The 20,797-nt window shown below is 45.8% G+C and overlaps 1 protein-coding gene across 1 annotated transcript in view; it reads right to left on the reverse strand.

Annotated features, from left to right (window-relative positions):
* Positions 1-20,797, reverse strand: part of ttll7 (tubulin tyrosine ligase-like family, member 7) — a 163,609-nt gene that overhangs the window by 109,066 nt on the left and 33,746 nt on the right. The window contains exon 6 of the mRNA XM_078218982.1: positions 11,248-11,464. Coding sequence (XP_078075108.1) covers positions 11,248-11,464 — 217 coding nt within the window. The remainder of the gene's footprint in view (positions 1-11,247; positions 11,465-20,797) is intronic.

Below are 20,797 nucleotides of genomic sequence, written 5' to 3' on the forward strand. Positions count from 1 at the left end.
CATTCACAAGGGGAGATAGTTTTAGGGTGAGGGGCAGGAGATTCAGACGAATTTGAGAAAACATTTTTTTACTCAAAGTGCAGTGAGACTCTGGAATGCACTGCCTGGGAAGGTGGTGGAGGCCGGAAACCTTACAACCTTTAAAAAATATTTGGATGAGCACTTGAAACTTCATAACATAGAAAAAATACAGCACAAACAGGCCCTTCGGCCCACAAGTTGCGCCGGTCATGTCCCTACCTACCTAGGCTTATATATAGGCTTACCTATAACCCTCAAGGATTATTGATTATTCATTTATTCGTGGGACATGGATGTCGCTGGCTGGCCAGCATTTATTGCCCTTCCCTCGTTGCTCAAGGGCAGTTTAGAGTCAACCACATTGCTGTGGCTCTGGAGTCACATGTAAGCCAGACCAGGTAAGGACGGCAGATTTCCTTCCCTAAAGGACATTAATGAACTAGATGGGTTTTTCTGACAATCGACAATGGTCTCACAGTCGCCAGTAGATTCTTAATTCCAGATTTCTTTTATTGAATTCAAATTCCACCACCTGCCGCGCGGGATTCGAATAACATAAGAACATAAGAATTAGGAGCAGAGTTAAGCCACCTGGCCCCTCGAGCCTGCTCCGCCATTCAATAAGATCATGGCTGATCTTTTTGTGGACTCAGCTCCACTTACCCGCCCGCTCACCATAATCCTTGATCCCTTTACTGTTCAAAAGATTCCTTTACTGCTCAAAGAATCTGGATCCCCAGAACATTAGCTGAGTTTCCGGATTAATAGTCTTGCGATAATACCACGAAGCCATCTCCATCTCCTCCCCTGTGATGTGGACATGGACATGTGTGGACATGGACATGTGTGGCTTTTGCTACCAAATAAACCTGTTGGACTTTAACCTGGTGTTGTTAAACTTCTTAATGTGGACATGGAACATGCGTTGGAAAATGGGATCAATGTGACTTTAGTGGTAGCTATTGTTGGTGCAGACTTAATGGGCCAAAGGACCTTTTCTGCACTCTATGACTCTATAACTAGGGCTTCCTTCTGATAGAACAGTGAAAGATCAACTTAATGAGGTAGGTCCATTCAAATGTCTGATGGCAGCAAGGAAGAAGCTGTTCTTGAGTTCGAAGTCACGTACCAACCGACCCAAGAACAGCTTCTTCCCTGCTGCTGTCAGACTTTTGAATGGACCTACCTTATATTAAGTTGATCTTCCTCTACACCCTAGCTATGACTGCAACACTAAATTCTGCACCCTCTCCTTTCCTTCCCTATGAACGGTATGCTTTGTCTGTGTAGCGCGCAAGAAATAATACTTTTCACTGTATACCAATAGATGTGATAATAATAAATCAAATCAAATCAAATTTGAAAGCAAGGGGGAGATTTGATGAAGAAGTATTGATTGGTGAAAGGATGCATTGGAGCAGATAGAAACACAGCAATATAACAAACAAAAACCATTCTGACAGCATCTGTGGAGAAAGAACAGAACAAATGTTTCAAACCTGAATGACTCCTTGAAAGTGAAGTCACAGGTGGACAGAATGGTGAAGAAGGCATTCGGCAGGTTTGGTTTCATTGGTCAGAACATTGAATACAGGAGTTGGGGCGTCTTGTTGAAGTTGCACAAGACATTGGTAAGGCCACACGTGGAATACTGCGTACAGTTCTGGTCACCTTATTATAGAAAATATATTATTAAACTAGAAAGAGTGCAGAAAAGATTTTACTAGGATGCTACCGGGACTTGATGGTTTGAATTATAAGGAGAGGCTGGATAGACTGGGACTTTTTTCTCTGGAGCGCAGAAGACTGAGGGGTGATCTTATAGAGGTCTATAAAATAATGAGGGGCATAGATCAGCTAATAAGAACATAAGAACATAAGAAATAGGAGCAGGAGTAGGCCATCTAGCCCCTCGAGCCTGCCCCGCCATTCAATAAGATCATGGCTGATCTGACGTGGATCAGTACCACTTACCCGCCTGATCCCCATAACCCTTAATTCCCTTACCGATCAGGAATCCATCCATCCGCGCTTTAAACATATTCAGCGAGGTAGCCTTCACCACCTCAGTGGGCAGAGAATTCCAGAGATCTAATAGATCGTCAATATCTTTTCCCAAAGTTAGAGGAGTCTAAAACTAGAGGGCATAGTTTTAAGGTCAGAGGGGAGAGATACAAAAGGGTCGAGAGGGGCAGTTTTTTCACACAGAGGGTGGTGAGTGTCTGGAACAAGCTGCCAGAGGTAGTAGTAGAGGCGGGTACAATTTTGTCTTTTAAAAAGCGTTTAGACAGTTACATGGGTACGATGGGTATAGAGGGATATGGGCCAAATGCGGGCAATTGAGATTAGCTTAGGGGTTTGAAAAAAAGGGCGGCATGGACAAGTTGGGCCGAAGGGCCTGTTTACATGCTGTAAACTTCTATGACTCTATGACTCTTCACAGAGCAATGGGGTGGAAATTTATTTATTTTATTTATTAGTGTCACAAATAGACTTACATTAACACTGCAAAGTTACAGTGAAAATCCCCTCGTCGCCATACTCCGGCGCCTGTTCGGGTACACTGAGGGAGAATTTAGCATGGCCAATATGCCTAACCAGCACGTCTTTGAGGGAAACCGGAGCACCCGGAAGAAACCCACGCAGGCACGGGGAGAACGTGCAGACTCCACACAGACAGTGACCCAAGCCGGGAATCGAACCTGGGTCCCTGGCGCTGTGAGGCAGCTGTGATATCCACTGTGCCAAAGATTAAATGTCAGAGATTTACAATACCAGGTTGTATGGCTGTGGAATGTAATGTCAGAGCTTTTAATTGACGTAGGGACCATGTTAGCATTTACAAATGAATCAGGTAAGTGCTTGAAGGAGAGGGGATGAAGGTAAATGGGAACACGGGGGGGTGGGGGAAGATTTTTGGGATTTGGTTTGCTGCTCATGTGAAGGATAGACACCACCGTGGGTTGATAGGGTCCAATCCACTTCCATCGTTTAATTGGTATGTAATCCCTCAGCCTTATTCACTTGTCACAAAATGACGTACCCTCCTAACGGGCTTGCAATCAATTAACTGCTAAGATGCCCAGAACTGTACGATTTGCAAGAGAGCTCCTTCCGGCCACCGGGGAAATTTATCCATGATTAAAAACTGGCCGGATGAGCAAATATGAGTGTTGAGAGGTAATACTCTCATCTCCAAATCCAAAGCTCCTGGGTTCAATCTGCACTCCACGGTTTGAGTACATAATCTAGGCTGACATTTCAATGGAGCATTCAGGGAGCCCTGCGCTGTGAGAGGTGCTGTGCTGTCCGTCACATGCAATGTAAAACTGGAGAGCTGGTTCTCCAATGCGGGCGGGCAGAAAAGATCTCACTGCTACGCTCTGACAAACAGCATGGAGGCTTTCCTTCACCAGGGTCCTGAACAGGATTCTTCCACCCAGCAGCCAGGCAATTTAGTTTGTCATTCACTCACTCACTGGTCTTTGTGAGATCTTACTCTGTAAGAAACAGTTGTGTTTGACATAGAACTGTCACGGCATCGCAAAAAGGACTGTGTTGCAAATGACAAACTTTCACCTGTGCAAAATGGCGACTGAAATGTCACCAAAAGGTCATCGACCTGAAACGTGAGGTCCGTTTCTCCACTTCACAACTGCAGCCTGCCTGACCTGTCCAGTATTTACAGACGTATTTATTATTATTTCAGGTTTTTAGCAATCGCAGTATTTTGATTTTGTTTCACAGTGAGGTTACACCGAGGCAGCAGCTCGCAAAAAAAGGCCATTTGGCCCAACTGGTCCACTCCAGAGTTTATACTTCACGTGAGCTCCCTTCTCCCCTATCAAACCCTGTCCACCTATCCTTCAATTCCTTTCTCTGAACGGTGCTATTGGGCAGCACGGTGGCACAGTGGTTAGCACTGCTGCCTCACAATACCAGGGACCTGGGTTCAATTCCGACGTCAGGTGACTCTTTGTGTGGAGTTTGCACATTCTCCCCGTGTCTGCATGGGTTTACTCCGGGTGCTCCAGTTTCCTCCCACACTCCAAAGATGTGCGGGATCGATTGATTGGCCATGCTAAATGCCCCTTGTTTTAAAGTTTATTCATTAGCGTCTCAAGTAGGCTTACATTAACACTGCAATGAAGTTACTGTGAAAACCCCCGAGTCACGACTCTCTGGTGTCTGTTCGGGCACACAGAGGGAGAATTTAGCACGGCCAATGCACCTAACCAGCATATCTTTCGGACTATGGGAGGAAACTGGAGCACCCAGAGGAAACCCACGCAGACACGGGGAGAACGTGCAAACTCCACACAGACAGTGACCCAAGCCGGGAATGGAACCCGGGTCCCTGACACTGTGAGGCAGCAGTGCTAACCACTGTGCCACCGTACCACCCCTATACTCCCTTAGTGTCAGGAAGTTTAGCAGGGTAAATAGGGTTGTGGGGATAGGGCCTGGGTACGATTGTTGTCACTGCAGGCTCGATGGGCTGAATGGCCTCCTCTGCATTGTGGGGATTCTATGATCAAACCTCTCCTTAAATACATCAGATTTGTCTCAACCACTCCTTGTGGTAGCGGGTTCCACTTACCACTCTCTGGATAAATTTATTTTCTTCCTGAATTAGTTTTACTGTCCTTATTGATTCAGTGACGAGTCTGACCAGCCAGTAATATACTGAGTGAGTGTGAGATGTTAGCTCAGTCTGTTACAGTTGCACACACTGATTATTAATCTGACCATTTGTCCTAACCCCTCACCCTTCTACCACTCTCCACGGAACGAGAGTAGCAGAATGCTTCAAGATTAATCGGGAGGGGAATCTTATATCCACTATGACTGATCCATACAACTTAAGCAGATTTAGTTTCAAATTCCCAGGGCAGTCTACAGAGCAGCAGTATGTTTTGCAATTAAAACGCTAATTAGTTGTAGATTAAGAAGCAAGTGTATAACCTAGAGCCATCTGCCCTCACTGCTACTATAAACAAGTGTGAGGAGGTGCTTTTATTTGTGGTGCAGGGGAGGATTCACGACATCAAGTTTGCTGGGATTAGTTTTGGGATTTGTTGCCCATTCTAATTGCCCTTGAACTCAGTCCCTCCCTCGGCCATTTCAGAGGAGCAGTTAAGAGTCAACCATAGGGGCGGCACGGTGGCACAGTGGGTTAGCACTGCTGCCTCACTGCACCAGGGACCCGGGTTCAATTCCGGCCTTGGGTGACTGTTAGTGCAGAGTCGACACATTCTCCCCATGTCTGCGTGGGTTTCCTCCGGGTGCTCCGGTTTCCTCCCATTGTCCAAAGATGTGCGGGTTAGGTTTATTGGCCATGTTAAATTGACCCTAGTGTCAAGAGGAGGGTAAATATGAGAGGTTATGAGAATAAGCCTGGGTGGGATTCTGGTCAGTGCAGACTCGATGGGCCGAATGGCTTCCTTCTGCACTGTTGTGATTCTATGGACATCGCTGTGGATCTGGAGCCACAATTGGGCCAGTTGGGTAAGGACGGCAGATTTCCTTCCCTAAAGGACATTAGTCACCCAAATGTTTGTTTTAAAGTCAATGCTTATTGGTGACCATGAAATTAACTCTTTCGGTGGGATTTTAACAACCTCGCTCGAGTGAGACTGGAAATTCCTGCCCGAAGTAAACGGGCATTTCCATTGTCCGCCCCTCGCCCGCTCCGATTCCGTGGCAGGCGGGGCGGTACATTTCCGGTGTTTATTTTTCAGATTAATTAATTAATTGAATTTAAATTGCAGTGTGGGATTTGAACCCATCTCTGTAAACCATTAGACTGAGCCTCTGGATTACTAGGACAGCAACAGCACTACCTCCCAGAGTAAAAACCCCAGAACAACATTCGCCACGTGTTGGGAATTTGGAATCATCACTTTCATCTTGACTTTTTTTACCTAAATTACTGCATTTTTGTTTGGGTGATTTTCTCACTTCCTGCCTATCGCAGGATCACGCTGCAGACTCCTCCAGCGCCCATACCCGTCACTCCCGGGTCTCAGCATTCTTGGAAACATACATAGAAAACAGAAGCGGGAATAGGCCAATCGGCTCCACCATTCATTTTGATCATGGCTGATCATCGAATTCAATATCCTGATCCCCCCCTTCCCCTCCATATCCCTTTAGCCCCAAGAGCTATATCTAATTTCTTCTTGAAATCACACAATGTTTTGGCCTCAACTATATTCTGTGGTAATGAATTCCGCACATTCACCACTCTCTGGGTGAAGAAATTTCTCCAAATCAGTCCAAACAGGTTTACCCCTAATCCTCAGACTATAACCCCTAGTTCTGGATTCCCCCACCATCATAGAAACTTAGAAGACAGGAGCAGAAGGAGGCCATTCGGCCCTTCGAGCTTGCTACACCATTCATAGAGTCATAGAGGTTTACAGCATGGAAACAGGCCCTTCGGCCCAACTTGTCCATGCCGTCCTTTCTTTTTTAAAACCCCTAAACTAATCCCAATTGCCTGCATTTGGCCCATATCCCTCTATACCCATCGTACCCATGTAACGATCTAAATGCTTTTTAAAAGACAAAATTGTACTCACCTCTACCACTACCTCTGGCAGCTTGTTCCAGACACTCCCCACCCTCTGGGGGAAAAAATTGCCCCTCTGGACACTTTTGTATCTCTCCCCCTCACCTTAAACCTATGCCCTCTAGTTTTAGACTTCCCTACCTTTGGGAAAATATATTGACTATCTATCTGATCTATGCCCCTCATTATTTTATAGACCTCTATAAGATGACCCCTTAGCCTCCTACGCTCCAGAGAAAAAAGTCCCAGTCTATCCAATCTCTCTTTATCACTCAATCCATCAAGTCCCGGTAGCATCCTAGTAAATCTTTTCTGCACTCTTTCTAGTTTAATAATATCCTTTCTATAATAGGGTGACCAGAATTGCACACAGTATTCCAAGTGTGGCCTTACCAATGTCTTGTACAACTTCAACAAGACATTCCAACTCCTGTATTCAATGTTCTGACCGATGAAACCAAGCATGCCGAATGCCTTCTTCACCACTCTGTCCACCTGTGACTCCACTTTCAAGGAGCTATGAACATGTACCCCTAGATCTCTTTGTTCTGTAACTCTCCCCAACGCCCTACCATTAACTGAGTCAGTCCTGCCCTGGTTCAATCTACCCAAAATGCATCACCTCGCTTTTGTCTAAATTAAACTCCATCTGCCATTCGTCAGCCCACTGGCCCAATTGATCAAAATCCCGTTGCAATTAGAGATAACTTTCTCCACTGTCCACTATGCCACCATTCATTACAATCATGGCTGATCATCCAACTCAATATCCGAATCCTGCTTTTTCCCCATAACCTTTGATCCCATTCGCCCCAAGTGCTATCTCCAGCCGTCTCTTGAATACATTCAATGTTTTGGCATCAACTACTTCCTGTGGTAATGAATTGCACAGGCTCACCACTCTTGGTGAAGAAATGTCTCTTCACCTCCATCCTAAATGGTCTACCCTGAATCCTCAGACTGAGACCCCTGGTTCTGGACTCCCCCACCATCGGGAACATCCTCCCTGCATCTACCCTGTCTAGTCCTGTTAGAATTTTATAAGTCTCTATGAGATCCCCCCTCATTCGTCTGAACTCCAGTGAAAACAATCCTAACCCAGTCAATCTCTCCTCATACATCAGTCCCGCCATCCCCGGAATCAGCCTGATAAACATTCGCTGCACTCCCTCGAGAGCAAGAACATCCTTCCTCAGAAAAGGAGACCAAAACTGCACACAATATTCTAGGTGTGGCCTCACCAAGGCCCTGTATAATTGCAACAACACATCCCTGTTCCTGAACTCGAAACCTCTCGCAATGAAGGCCAACATACCATTTGCCATCTTTACCGCCTGCTGCACCTGCATGCTTACCTTCAGTGACTGGTGCACAAGGACACCCAGGTCCCGCTGCACACTCCCCTCTCCCAATTTACAGCCATTCAGGTAGTAATCTGCCTTCTTGTTTTTGCATCCAAAGTGAATAACCTCACATTTATGCAAATTATATTGCATCTGCCATTGATTTGTCCACTCACCCAACCTGTCCAGATCATTCTAAAAGATCTCTACATCCTCGTCACAGTTCACCCTCCCACCCAACTTGGTATCATCTGCAAACTTTGAGATGTTACATTTTGTTCCCTCATCCAACTCATTAATATATATTGTGAATAGCTGGGCTCCCAGCACCGATCCCTGTGGCACCCCACTCGTTACTGGCTTCCAATTTGAAAACATCCATTAATTCCAACTCCTTGTTTCCTCTCTGCCAACCACTTCCTCCACTCCCATGCGCTTTAATCTTGCACGATAATTTCTTCTGCGGGACTTTGTCATTGTCAAATGCTTTGTGAGATTCTAAATATACCACATCGACTGGTTCCCCCTTGTCAACTCTAATAGTTACATCTTCAAAGAATTCCAACAGATTTGTCAAGCATGATTTCCCCTTCATAAATCCATGCTGACTCTGTCTGATCCTGCCGCTGCTTTCTAAATGCTCCGCTATAAAGTCCTTGATAATGGACTCTAGAATTTTCCCCACTACCGATGTTAAGCTTACTGGTCTATAATTCCGTTTTCTCTGTAGTCCCTTTTTGAATATTGGAGTGACATTCGGTACCCTCCAATCTGCAGATACTGTTCCAGAGCTTATTGAATCCTTGAAGATGACCACCAATGCATCCACTATTTCGAGAGCTACTTCCTTAAGTACTCTGGGATGTAGATTATCAGGCCCTGGGGATTTATCCACCTTCAATCCCATCAATTTTCCCAGCACTATTTCTCTATTAATATTGATCTCTCTCAGTTCTTCATTCTCACTAAATCTTGCATTCTCCAACATTTTTGGCACCTGATTTGTGTTCTCTTTTGTGAAGACAGAACCAAAGTATGTATTCAGTTGCTCGGCCATTTCTTTGTCCCCTATTATACATTCCCCCATTTCTATCTGTAGGGGACCTACATTTGTCTTCACCAACCTCATTCTCTCACATATCTATAGAGACTTTTAGTGTCAGTTTTTATGTTCCCTGCAAGCTTACTTTCGTACTGTATTTTCCCCTGTGGGAACATTCTTTCCGAATCTACTCTGTCTAACCCTGTTAGAATTTTATAAGTTTCTATAAGATTCCCTCTCACTCTCCCAAACTCCAGTGAATATAATCGTAACCAAATTAGTCTCTCCTCTTATGACAGACCTGACATCCCAGGAATCAGCCTGGTAAACCTTCGCTGTACTCCCTCTATAGCAAAGACATCCTTCCTCAGATAAGGACTCCAAAACTGCACACAATACTCCAGGTGTGGCCTCGCCAACGCCCTGTACAATTGCAGCAAAACATCCCTATCCCTATACTCAAATCCTCTCGCTATGAAGGCTACCATACCATTTGCCTTCTTCACTGCCTGCTGTACCTGCACGCTTACTTTCAGTGACTGATGCACGAGGGACACCAAGATGCATGAGGACACTTGCATAGTATCCATCTTTCTCAATTCACACTGATTCAAATAATAATAATCTGCCTTCCTATTTTTGCTACCAAAGTTTATCCACATTATACTACATGTGCCATGCAGATGCCCACACACTCAGCCTGCCCAAATCACGCTGAAGCATCTCTGCATCCTCCTCACAGCTCATCCTCCCACCCAACTTTGTATCGTCTGCAAATTTGAAGATAATACATTCAGTTCCCACTTCCAAATCATTAATATATAATGTGAACAGTTGGGGTCCTAGCACAGATCCCTGCTGTACCCCACTAGTCACTGCCTGCCAATCAGAAAAACACCCATTTATTCCAAAACTTTACTTCCTGTCTAACCAGCTTTCTATCCAACTCAAGGCATTACCCGCAATCCCATAAAAGCAAATTACTGCTGATGCTGGAATCTGAAACCAAAAGAGAAAATGCTGGAAAATCTCAGCAGGTCTGGCAGCATCTGTAAGGAGAGAAAAGAGCTGACGTTTCGAGTCCAGACGACCCTTTGTCAAAGCTTTGACAAAGCACCATCTGGACTCGAACCATCAGCTCTTTTCTCTCCTGACAGATGTTGCCAGATCTGCTGGGATTTTCTAGCATTTTCTCCTTTGGACCCGCAATCCCATGCTGTTTAACTTTACATAGTAATCTACTATGTGAGACTTTGTTGAAAGCCTTCTGAAAGTCTAAATAAACCACATCCATCGATTCTCCCTGGTCAACTCTACTAATTACATCCTCAAAGAATTCCAATGGATTTGTCAAGCATGATTTCGCTTTTGTAAATCCATGCTGACTTTGTCTGATTACACTTTTCCCGACCAAATGCTGAGCTATGAAATCCTTGGTAATGGACTCTAACAATTTCCCCAGTCCTGATGTTAGGCTCACTGGTCTATAGTTCACTGTTTTCTTTCTACCTCCCTTTTTGAATAGTTGGTTTACATTGGGTACCCTACACTAGGTACCAGTCCAGGATCTAAAGAATTTTGGAAAATTACCACAAATGGAACTACTATTTCTAGGGCCACATCCTTAAGTACTCTGGGCTGAAGATTATCAGGACCTGGAGATTTATCTGCCGTCAAGCTCAATTAATTACCTAAAACCATTTCTCTACTAATACTGATTTCCAGCTCTTCACTGAAACTTGTGTATCTCTGCACATCTGGTACATTATTCATCATTCCTTTGTGAAGATTGAAGCAAAGTACAAATTTAGTTCCTCAGCCATTTCTTTGTTCCCCATTATGAATTCCCATGGAATTCCCATGTTGTTTAACCATGGAAAGCTTCTTCTGGTCTTCTGTTCCTATGTACAGGTGTGGAGCTGTCAGTGTTGGACTTGGGTAGGCACAGCAGGAAGTCTCACAACACCAGGTTAAAGTCCAACAGGTTTATTTGATAGCACAAGCTTTTGGAGCGCTGCTCCTTCATCAGGTGAAATTCAGTGTAGTCTCAGGGACTGGGCCCGAGACTCAGGCGTTCCACATTACCATGTTTCTATGAAAAATTTAACCTTCCCTTGATTGTAAGCCCTGACGACACTATTCTACAGCATCAAGGTAACTGGGTAACAAAATCCACCCCACTAGACCGAGATCAGGGAGCAAACCTCAAGAAATAATAATACAATTTTTTTTTCAATAATGAATTCCTTGAATCAGAACCACCTTACCAAGTTCGATTCCGTCGGAGCGTGGTATTTCTCTGTACCCATCCGGACCAGCCCATCATTGTACAGGAATATGCGCAAGGGGTCACAAGAGGTCACCAGGATGTAGATCCGTAGGTCAAACTTGTAACCCTCCAGCAGGAATGGTTTATCAAGGTATTCCTGCACGATCAGGTGTTCCTGTGCTTGGAGCTTCTCGCCGCTTCTGATCAATGAGATTCTGAAGGAGAAGGAAAGAACACATTTAACGCCATAGCATACAAGGTAATGTAAGTAAATGGGATTAGAATAGATAGGTGCGTGATGGCCAGTGCAGACATGATGGGCCGAAGGGCCTCTTTCTGTGCTGTAAAATTCTATGGGCAGAATTTTATAGCCTCGCTCGTCCCGAAATCCTAAAATTCCGCCCGAGGTCAAAAAACCTCCCATTGTCTGCCCCTCACCCGCTCCTATTCCCATGGTGAGTGGGGCGGTAGACAGAGGGGAAGTCACATGTTAACTTTGGGAAGGGAGACTTCTGATCACATCCTTCCAAGGCACCAGCCTCACCATCGCACCATTGGAGCTTTGGGATCTGTCCTTGGAAAGGCGGCAGGGGAGGTTTACAGGGGCCAGGGGCCTCAGTCAAAGGTTGGGACAATTTGGACATTTCTCTTGCAAGAGAAGCAGGTTTGAGGTGACCCAGTTGTGATTTTCAAGATGATGAGAGGTTTGCATGAATAAATAGGCCGAAAGGTATTTCCTCCAGCTTGGGGCTCATAACTCGAAGTTATGGATTCAATCGCATTGGAAAATGTTCCAGAGGGCAGATGAGGGGACTGATTTTCAGTTGATAATCATTCTGCAAATTGGAAAAGTTATCTGATCAAACATACTTTATGCGGAGTATGTCTGCAAACTATAGCCACTTGTTTCTTGATAAAAGGAGATTTCCACGCAAATGGAGTATTGTGTGCAGTTCTGGTCACCACACTACCAGAAGGATGTGGAAGCTTTGGAGAAGGTTCACCAGGATGTTGCCTGGTCTCGAGGGCGTTGATTATGAGGACAGGTGAATAAACTAGGATTGTTTTCACTGGAAAGATGGAGGCTGAGGGGAGACCTGATAGAGGTCTACAAAATTATGAGAGGCTTAGACAGCGTGGATAGTCAGAGACTTTTTTCCAAGGGTGGAAAGTGTCAATTACAAGGGGGCACCGGTTCAAGGTGAGAGGGGGAAAGTTTAAGGGAGATGTGCGGGGAAAGTTTTTCACGCAGAGAGTGGTGGGTGCCTGGAACGCGCTGCCAGAGGAGGTGGTGGAAGCAGGTACATTAGCAACATTGAAGAGGCACCTGGATGGGCGCATGAATAAGGAGAAAATAGAGGGATACGGACTGAGTCAGAATCATAGAATCAAAGAACCCTACAGTGCAGAAGGAGGCCATTCGGCCTATCGAGTCTGCACCGACCACAATCCCACCCAGGCCCTACCCCCACAAATTTACCCGCTAATCCCTCTAACCTATGCATCTCAGGACTCTAAGGGGCAATTTTTAACCTGGTCAATCAACCTAACCCGCACATCTATGGACTATCTTTGGACCTCTCATAAGGGCAGAAGGTTTTTTTTTAGTTTCGTTCGGGCATTAGGATTGGCATGGGCTCGGAGGGCCAAATGGCCTGAACCTGCGCTGTGTTTTCTTTGTCCTTTGTATGCCTAAATGTTCCCTCTTTACAGACTAGCCTGGGATTTTCCCGACCTCATCCCACACCGCGGGTTTTCCCGCAGCAGATACAGTGAGATATTGGCCGCCATCAGGGTCCTCTGGACCTGACAAAGTCCACGGGCTTTTGCGTGACTCGCCCGCCCCGCGCTGGGGTACCCGTTTCCGAGGGCTCGATTCAGCAGGACCGGATGATCCCACTGGTGGGAGGAGCTGGAAAATCTTGCCTTGTGGGTAAATACAGACAGAAAGCCACTTGAAGTTGACTCCAGCTGTCCAAAACGGTCAGTGCACCACTAAAACCCCTCAAACTGATGAGTGGAAAATTCCACACAGCAAAAAGAGAAGTCACTGAGTAATGTCCAGCTGCTCCCTGTGCCTGCAATTGTCCAGATGGCAGTTCAGTGGGATATTAATATTGACAGAATGGTGCTGAATGACAGCACGCCCCAGCAACTTCAAGGAGACTGTTCCCTTGTCACCTCTCAATGGCCTGGCACTTATCCCAACGTGGAGAACAGCTCAGAAAATCATTTAAAAGATGAGTTTCAAAGATGAGCAAAGTTTGAAGGATGGCAGAATAAAATATCAGCTTTGTCAAAAACCATGTCGACCTGTGCGACTTGCCACTGGCTAACCTCCTAATTCAATATCTCTTCACTCAAATGATTTGTAAACAACAAAATCGAACACTGCAATGTCATCTCTACCGAACCAAAGGATAATTTTTATGTATTTTTTTCAAACAGTGTTGTGAAGTTGAGTTTGTGAAGTGTGGTCCCTTGAAAAGCTTTTGATTTAATTTGATTTGATTTATTGTCACATGTACAGTGAAAAGTATTGTTTCTTGCGCGTTATACAGACAGAAGTGAAAGAATCAATCACTCAGGGGCACAGGTTTAAGATGCGAGGGGCAAGGTTTAAAGGAGATGTATGAGGCAGGTTTTTTACACAGAGGATGGTGGGTGCCTGGAACTCGCTGCCGGGGGAGGTAGTGGAAGCAGATATAATAGTGGGTTTTAAGGGGCATCTTGACAAATACATGAATAGGTTGGGAATAGAAGGATATGGTCCCCGGAAGGGTCAGGGGTTTTAGTTAAGTCGGGCAGCATGGTCGGTGCAGGCTTGGAGGGCCGAAGAGCCTTTTCCTGTGCTGTAATTTTCTTGGTTCTTTGTTTGTTGGTCCAGAACATACTGTTCATAGAGAAGGAAAGGAGAGAGTGCCGAATGTAGTGTTGCAGTCATAGCTAGGGTGTAGAGAAAGATCAACTTAATGCAAGTTAAGTCCATTCAAAAGTCTGATAGTAATCAAAAAGCTGGTTTTGTGTCAGTACTTGGACGTTTAAATGCAGGTGCCTACAGGGTACACAGAGTGCAACATTTGTAACCAGGACTAAGCATCAGGGTTGCCTTGGTAACAGGCTTTCCAGGCTTTTGAATTCAGCAGCCTATCAGTTTAAAGAAGACACTCAGCTATCAGGAACCTATCAAATTTGAATTTGCAGTTGTTGACAACATCAGACCAATCCCAGTGAAGGAAAATCGATAGGTCATCACAGTTATAAAGAGGAACTCAACTGGCTGCCTGCAGTTCAACTGAAGAACTGCCACCTCTAAACACCTAGAGAGGGCAAGAGCAGCTCCCTGCCAACTTAAAATATCTCTTAAGAGAACTTTCCGTCTATCCAACAAAAAGGGTACCAAATCAGAAAGAACTTACAGACAGCGGAATCGCCAGGAGAAATCCAAAGATTTTTCCAAAGCCACAAAACCTGTTTATATATTTTTTGAGAGTGACTAAATTATTCTTTTTTAGTAATGAATGGCCCTTGTATTTATTTGAACAGCATTCCGGTCGCACCTTACTTTACTTGATATATTACTTGTTCAGTTAAAGTTCCTGGTTGGTTAAATAAATAACTTGTCAATTATACACTTAAAGTGAGTGCCAGATCTTTCTGTTAGTGAACCTCTAAACATTAATGAAGAACAGTTAACACCTTCCCAAACACTTTTAACAGATTACGAGGCGAGGTATTCCTCTTTGGGGGATTCGGCGTGGCTTCTCAAAAGAGCAACCTCTGCGTCGTAACAAAAGTGAAATGACTTTGAACGAACAGCAGCAGACTGTGGTATAAATGAGTCCAGATAGACATCTTCTGCCTCTTAGGCAATCTCTCTCTCTCTCGGAATTGAGGGTGACTTGTTTCCACTCCATTCGAAGGGTTCTCAGATGGCTGCTAAGTCCAATGCGGGGTCTGTAGACTTTGCCACATGCGGGTTGGGTTTCCATTGAATATCAAGGGGCGATGGTTGGATCATCTCTTGTAGGGGATGGCATTTGTATGCCGTGATTGTTAATTGCCACTTGTCAGCCTAAGTCTGGATGCTATCCAGGCTTTGCGCATTTGGGCATGGACTGTTTAGTAACTGAGTGAATGGGGCTGAACATTGTGCAGTTGTCAGCAAACATCCTCACTACTGACATTATGATGGAGGGAAGGTCATGAAATAACTAAGAACATAAGAACATAAGAACTAGGTGCAGGAATAGGCCATCTGGCCCCTCGAGCCTGCTCCGCCATTCAATAAGATCATGGCTGATTTTTTTGTGGATTCAGCTCCACTTACCCGCCCGCTCACCATAACCCTTAATTCCTTTACTGTTCAAACATTTATCTATCCTTACCTTAAAAACATTCAATGAGGTAGCCTCAATTGCTTCACTGGGCAGGGAATTCCACAGATTCACAACCTTTTGTGAGAAGAAGTTCCTCCTAAATCTGCTCCCCCTTATTTTGAGGCCATGCCCCCTAGTTCTAGTTTCACCCGCCAGTGGAAACAACTTCCCTGTTTCTATCTTATCTATTCCCTTCATAGAAACTAAAGATGGTTTCGGCCTAGGAAACTACTCTGGGGAACTCCTGCAGTGATGTCCTGGAGCTGAGATGATTGGCCACCACTAACAACAATCATCTTCCTTTGTGTCAGCTATGACTCCATAAGAAGTCTCACAACACCAGGTTAAAGTCCAACAGGCTTATTTGGAATCATGAGCTTACAGAGCACTGCTCCTTCATCAGCTGAGTGGATGGAGAAGCAGCGCTGCGAAGGCCCGTGATTCCAAATAAACCTGTTGGACTTTAACCTGGTGTTATGAGGTTTCGTAATGTGCCCACCCCAGTCCAACGCCGGCAGCTCCACCTCATGGCCACCAACGGTATGACTCCAGTCAGCGGAGAGCTTTTCCCCTTATTCCCATTGCCTCACATTTTGCTAGGGCCCTTGATGCTCTTCAGCTCTTCTTCCATGTTTTAACCAAGGTTGTAATGAGGACAGGAGCTGAGTGACCCTGGCAAAACCCAAACTGAGTGTCAGTGAGTAGGTTATTGACGAATACTTTCTGCTTTACAGCACAGTTGACCACACTTTCCATCCCTTTAGTGATGATCGAGAGCAAACTGGTGGGGCAATAATTGGCCGGGTTGGATTCATCCTGTTTCTTGAGTACAGGACATACCTGTGCAATTTTCCACATTGCCGGGGAGATGCCAGTGTTGTAACTGGAACAGCTTGGCTAGGGGCATGGCAGGTTCTGGAGCAGAAGTCTTCAGAAATGTGTCCAATGCCTTGAGCTGTTTTGAAATATCATGTGATCTGGATATCAGTGAATCAAATCAGCTGAAGACCAGCATCTGTGCTGCATGGTGCCAACCTGGCAGTGCCAACCTGTGCCAAGTTGGCAGTGCCAGGGGAGTGCGTCAGCATGTCCCTCTCTCCAGAGGGCTATACTCATCGCTGCATTGCTGGGAAGACCCCACGACAGGTTCATGCCTGGGTGAACCTGTTGTAAACCATGTTGACGTGACGCGGTTTGAAGGTATGGCGAGGGGGGGAGCGGGGGGGTCAAAGCACGGCCAGGGGGTGGGGGGACATTTATTGATATTAAAATACATGCACAGCAGGTTCACACCTATGGGCATGAAGCTGGCAACATCGCCAGGATCTCACCAGTGAGGACTGCAACTTCCACATCTTGCGACCTGCCGGCAACCTCACACACACGGCAAACGTGGGCTCAAGATTTCGCCCAGTGTCAGAACATTGTGTATCCAAAGCACCATCCAGAGGTGTATCAGTGCCGTAATGAGGGAATGCTGCAATGCCACCAGAGTGCCATCTTTCAGCCGAGACGTTAGACCAGAATCCCATCTGATCTCTCGGATAGAAGTAACAGAACCCCTGTTCCTATTTCGACAGGAGCAGGGGAATCCTGGCCAACTCCTCAGCCAACTCTTACAAACTGATCATCTGCTGATTTTCACATTCATGTTTCTGGGATCTTGCTGTGCACAAAAATTGGCCGCCACATCGTGCACAACATCTTACCCCGTGCCTGCGTGGGTTTCGCCCGGGTGCTCCGGTTTCCTCCCACAGTCCAAGGATGTGCGGGTTAAGTGCATTGGCCATGCTAAATTCATAGAATTCCTACAGTGCAGAAGGAGGCCATTTGGCCCATCGAATCTGTATCTACCACGATCCCACCCAGGCCCTATCCCCATAACCCTCTTTGATCCTTAATGTCAGAGGGTTATGGGGATAGGGCCTGGGTGGGATTGTTGTCAGTGCAGGTTTGATGGGCCGAATGGCCTCCTTCTGCACTGTAGGGATTCTATGATAACACAACGTCGACCACACATTAAAGGTGAGGCTTTGAAAGGTGCTGTCTGGAAGCCAAGGCTTCCTTTCCATCCCCAGATACACACAGCTTAGCCAGCACCCTGGTCTGAACTGTCACAGGGAAAACAGGCAAACACCAGGCAGACCCACAAGCCAAAACGTAGAGAGGTGAGCCAACCAGAGAGCTGTGATCACGATTCACTTCTCTGCTCCAGGGGTTTTCAAAGTTTCACCAACTGCTGACAGTTGTTGATGGTTTTTTCACAGAATAACGTCAAAGGAATGAGCTGGGATCAAATCTCTGGCAGCGACACTCATTACTGGACAGGAAAATGAGCCTGCAAGATTTGAAATTCCTAAGAACAGAATCATAGAAACACTACAATGCAGAAAGAGGCCATTCGGCCCATCGAGTCTGCACCGACCACAATCCCACCCAGGCCCTACCCCCATATCCCTACACATTTACCCGCTAATCCCTCTAACCTACGCATCTCAGGACACTAAGGGGCAATTTTTAGCATGGCCAATCAACCTGACCCGCGCATCTTTGGACTGTGGGAGGAATGATGTGGAGATGCCGGCGTTGGACTGGGGTAAACACAGTAAGAAGTTTAACAGCCTCGAAAGCTTGTGTGGCTTTTGCTACCAAATAAACCTGTTGGACTTTAACCTGGTGTTGTTAAACTTCTTACTGTGGGAGGAAACCAGAGCACCTGGAGGAAACCCACGCAGACACGAGGAGAATGTGCAAACTCCACACAGACAGTGACCCAAGCCGGGAATCGAACCCGGGTCCCTGGAGCTGTGAAGCAGCAGTGCTAACCACTGTGCTACCGTGCCGCTTCTTAAGAGATTAACGGATTAAGAGAAACTGGGTGGAAACAGGTGATGGATTTGGACACAATTGTCACAACGGGCTAATAACACTGACTCACATCTCTTAATCGTTCCAGTTACTGGAGACCAAAGCAGCAACTTTCAATCATTTTCCACATCTGTGCAGCCACTGGGATTCCCGGCAAAGTCTCAGGTGTGAGTTGCCCACAATTATCTAACCAGCAGGTGAGCATGCTGCCACCTGTGTGTTAACTCTGAGGCTGCACAGCGTCAGGTGTGGCACAATGGGTAGCACTCTTACTTCTGAGTCAGAAGGTTGTGGGTTCATGTCCCACGCCAGGCTGATACCCCAGTGCATCACTCCGGGAGTGCCACACTGTCTGAAGTGCTGTCCTTTGGAAAATAAATCACACCCGACGCGTTCTTTACCCTTCGAGCGTCACTAAAAACAAAAGGTTATGTGGCCGATATCACATCGCTGTTTCTGGGAGCTTGCTGTGCGTGAGTCGGCTGTTGTGCTTCCTGCACAACGACAGTGTGTTGATGGTGCGAGGAATCCCCTAGGGAGGGTGATGTTGAATGGAAACTGGGTGGAACTATCCAGTGCCAGTCTTCCCGAAACTCAGGTGACAGTCAAAATGATGGGTGGCACAATGGTTAGCACTGCTGCCTCACTGCGCCAGGGACCCGGGTTCGATTCCCGGCTTGGGTCACTGTCTGTGCAGAGTCTGCACGTTCTTCCCGTATCTGCGTGGGTTTCCTCCAGGTGCTCCGGTTTCCTCCCACAATCCGAAAAACGTGTTGGTTAGATGGATTGGCCATGCTAAATTGCCACTTAGTGTCAGGAGGGTAAATACATGGGGTTATGGGGATTGGGCCTGGGTGGGATTGTGGTAGGTACAGACTCGATGGGCTGAATGGCCTTATTCTGCACTGTAGGATTCTATGACAGTGACGAGGTGGCAGATTTTCAACCTAGACGTGGGTAGGGGAGTCAGCAACCTCCCCATCGGGAGAAAGTGCTTGCAAAGACGGGATTTACGTTTGGGGTGGGGCGCCATCCTCAGAAACTGTTCAGGGACAGCTATCAGGGACAGCTATCAGAGACAGCTATCAGAGACAGCTATAAAGGCTGTCAGCTATTTTCGGGGAGGGGCTGTTTACACCTTTATGCTCTGGAAAATGTTCTCACTTACTCTAAAATCACTATAAAAGTAGCACTCCAGCTCTCACCCCTCCTACCTCTTCACCCCGCCCCAACACTTCCCATCAATGCCAACTCATGTCACCTAATGCTCCTCAGTCAATTCCCCATGGGCTCCTTTAACCTCCATGCCAATCTATGCCCCTTCACAGACACGCACACCATTCATAACCTCCATGCCCAGTTCTGGCACTTCCGTACCCATTCACCCACTAAACACTTTATTCAGAACCACTAAGTCCGATGATATCAATAACATGTGTGGAGAAGAATTTTTTTTAAATCATTCCTTTGTAACTTTCTACTTTATTTAAACAAAAAATATATGTCTGGACTCTTAGCCCTGAATGCATTATAAGAGTTAGCTGAGGGCCCGGACATCCATTTGTCGGTTGAAACAGCTGCACCCCAGGGAAAACATTGCTCGACTGTCAATGCTTTCTCTGTGACCTATTTTGTCCATTGCACACTATTGATTTACACAAGATAAAGATGTTTGTTTCAGGAGAGCAGCCTGTTCCAACCAACTCAATAGGACCAGAACTAGGAGACCCCCTCAAACCAATGCAGTACACCACATACGTATTTAATTGTTGCGTTGCCTTTTCTTTTATTCTTCACCTTGGCCCTGGATGCCTGAAGACGAAGTCTAAAAGAAAAGTTAAATCTGTAATCGTGTTAATAATATAATCATAATCTATCCACACCACATTCATATCCCATATTTATTTAAATAGAGATTTCCGAGGCACAGGTTGCTAAATTAAGAAAGAGAGGGTCTAGAATTTCTTAATATTGTGCCAGGGATTAATTAGGTGCCGTATTTTAAAACTACGTCAGGTGTAAAGTAAATCAAAGCAGAGTAAATGCCCATATATGTTGGGTTTATTTCTTAGAGAGTGGCTAGTGTTTGGAATTCTACACCCCACAGAGATAAGGAGTAAGTGGGGAGAGATACAAAAGTGTCCAGAGGGACAATTCTTTCACACAGAGAGTGGTGAGTGTCTGGAACAAGCTGCAAGAGGTAGTAGTAGAGGCGGGTCCAATTTTATCTTTTAAAAAGCATTTAGATAGTTACATGGGTACGATGGGTATAGAGGGATATGGGCCAAATGCGGGTAATTG

Source organism: Mustelus asterias, chromosome 8 (assembly GCF_964213995.1).
Source record: "Mustelus asterias chromosome 8, sMusAst1.hap1.1, whole genome shotgun sequence".
Lineage (NCBI taxonomy): Eukaryota > Metazoa > Chordata > Chondrichthyes > Carcharhiniformes > Triakidae > Mustelus > Mustelus asterias.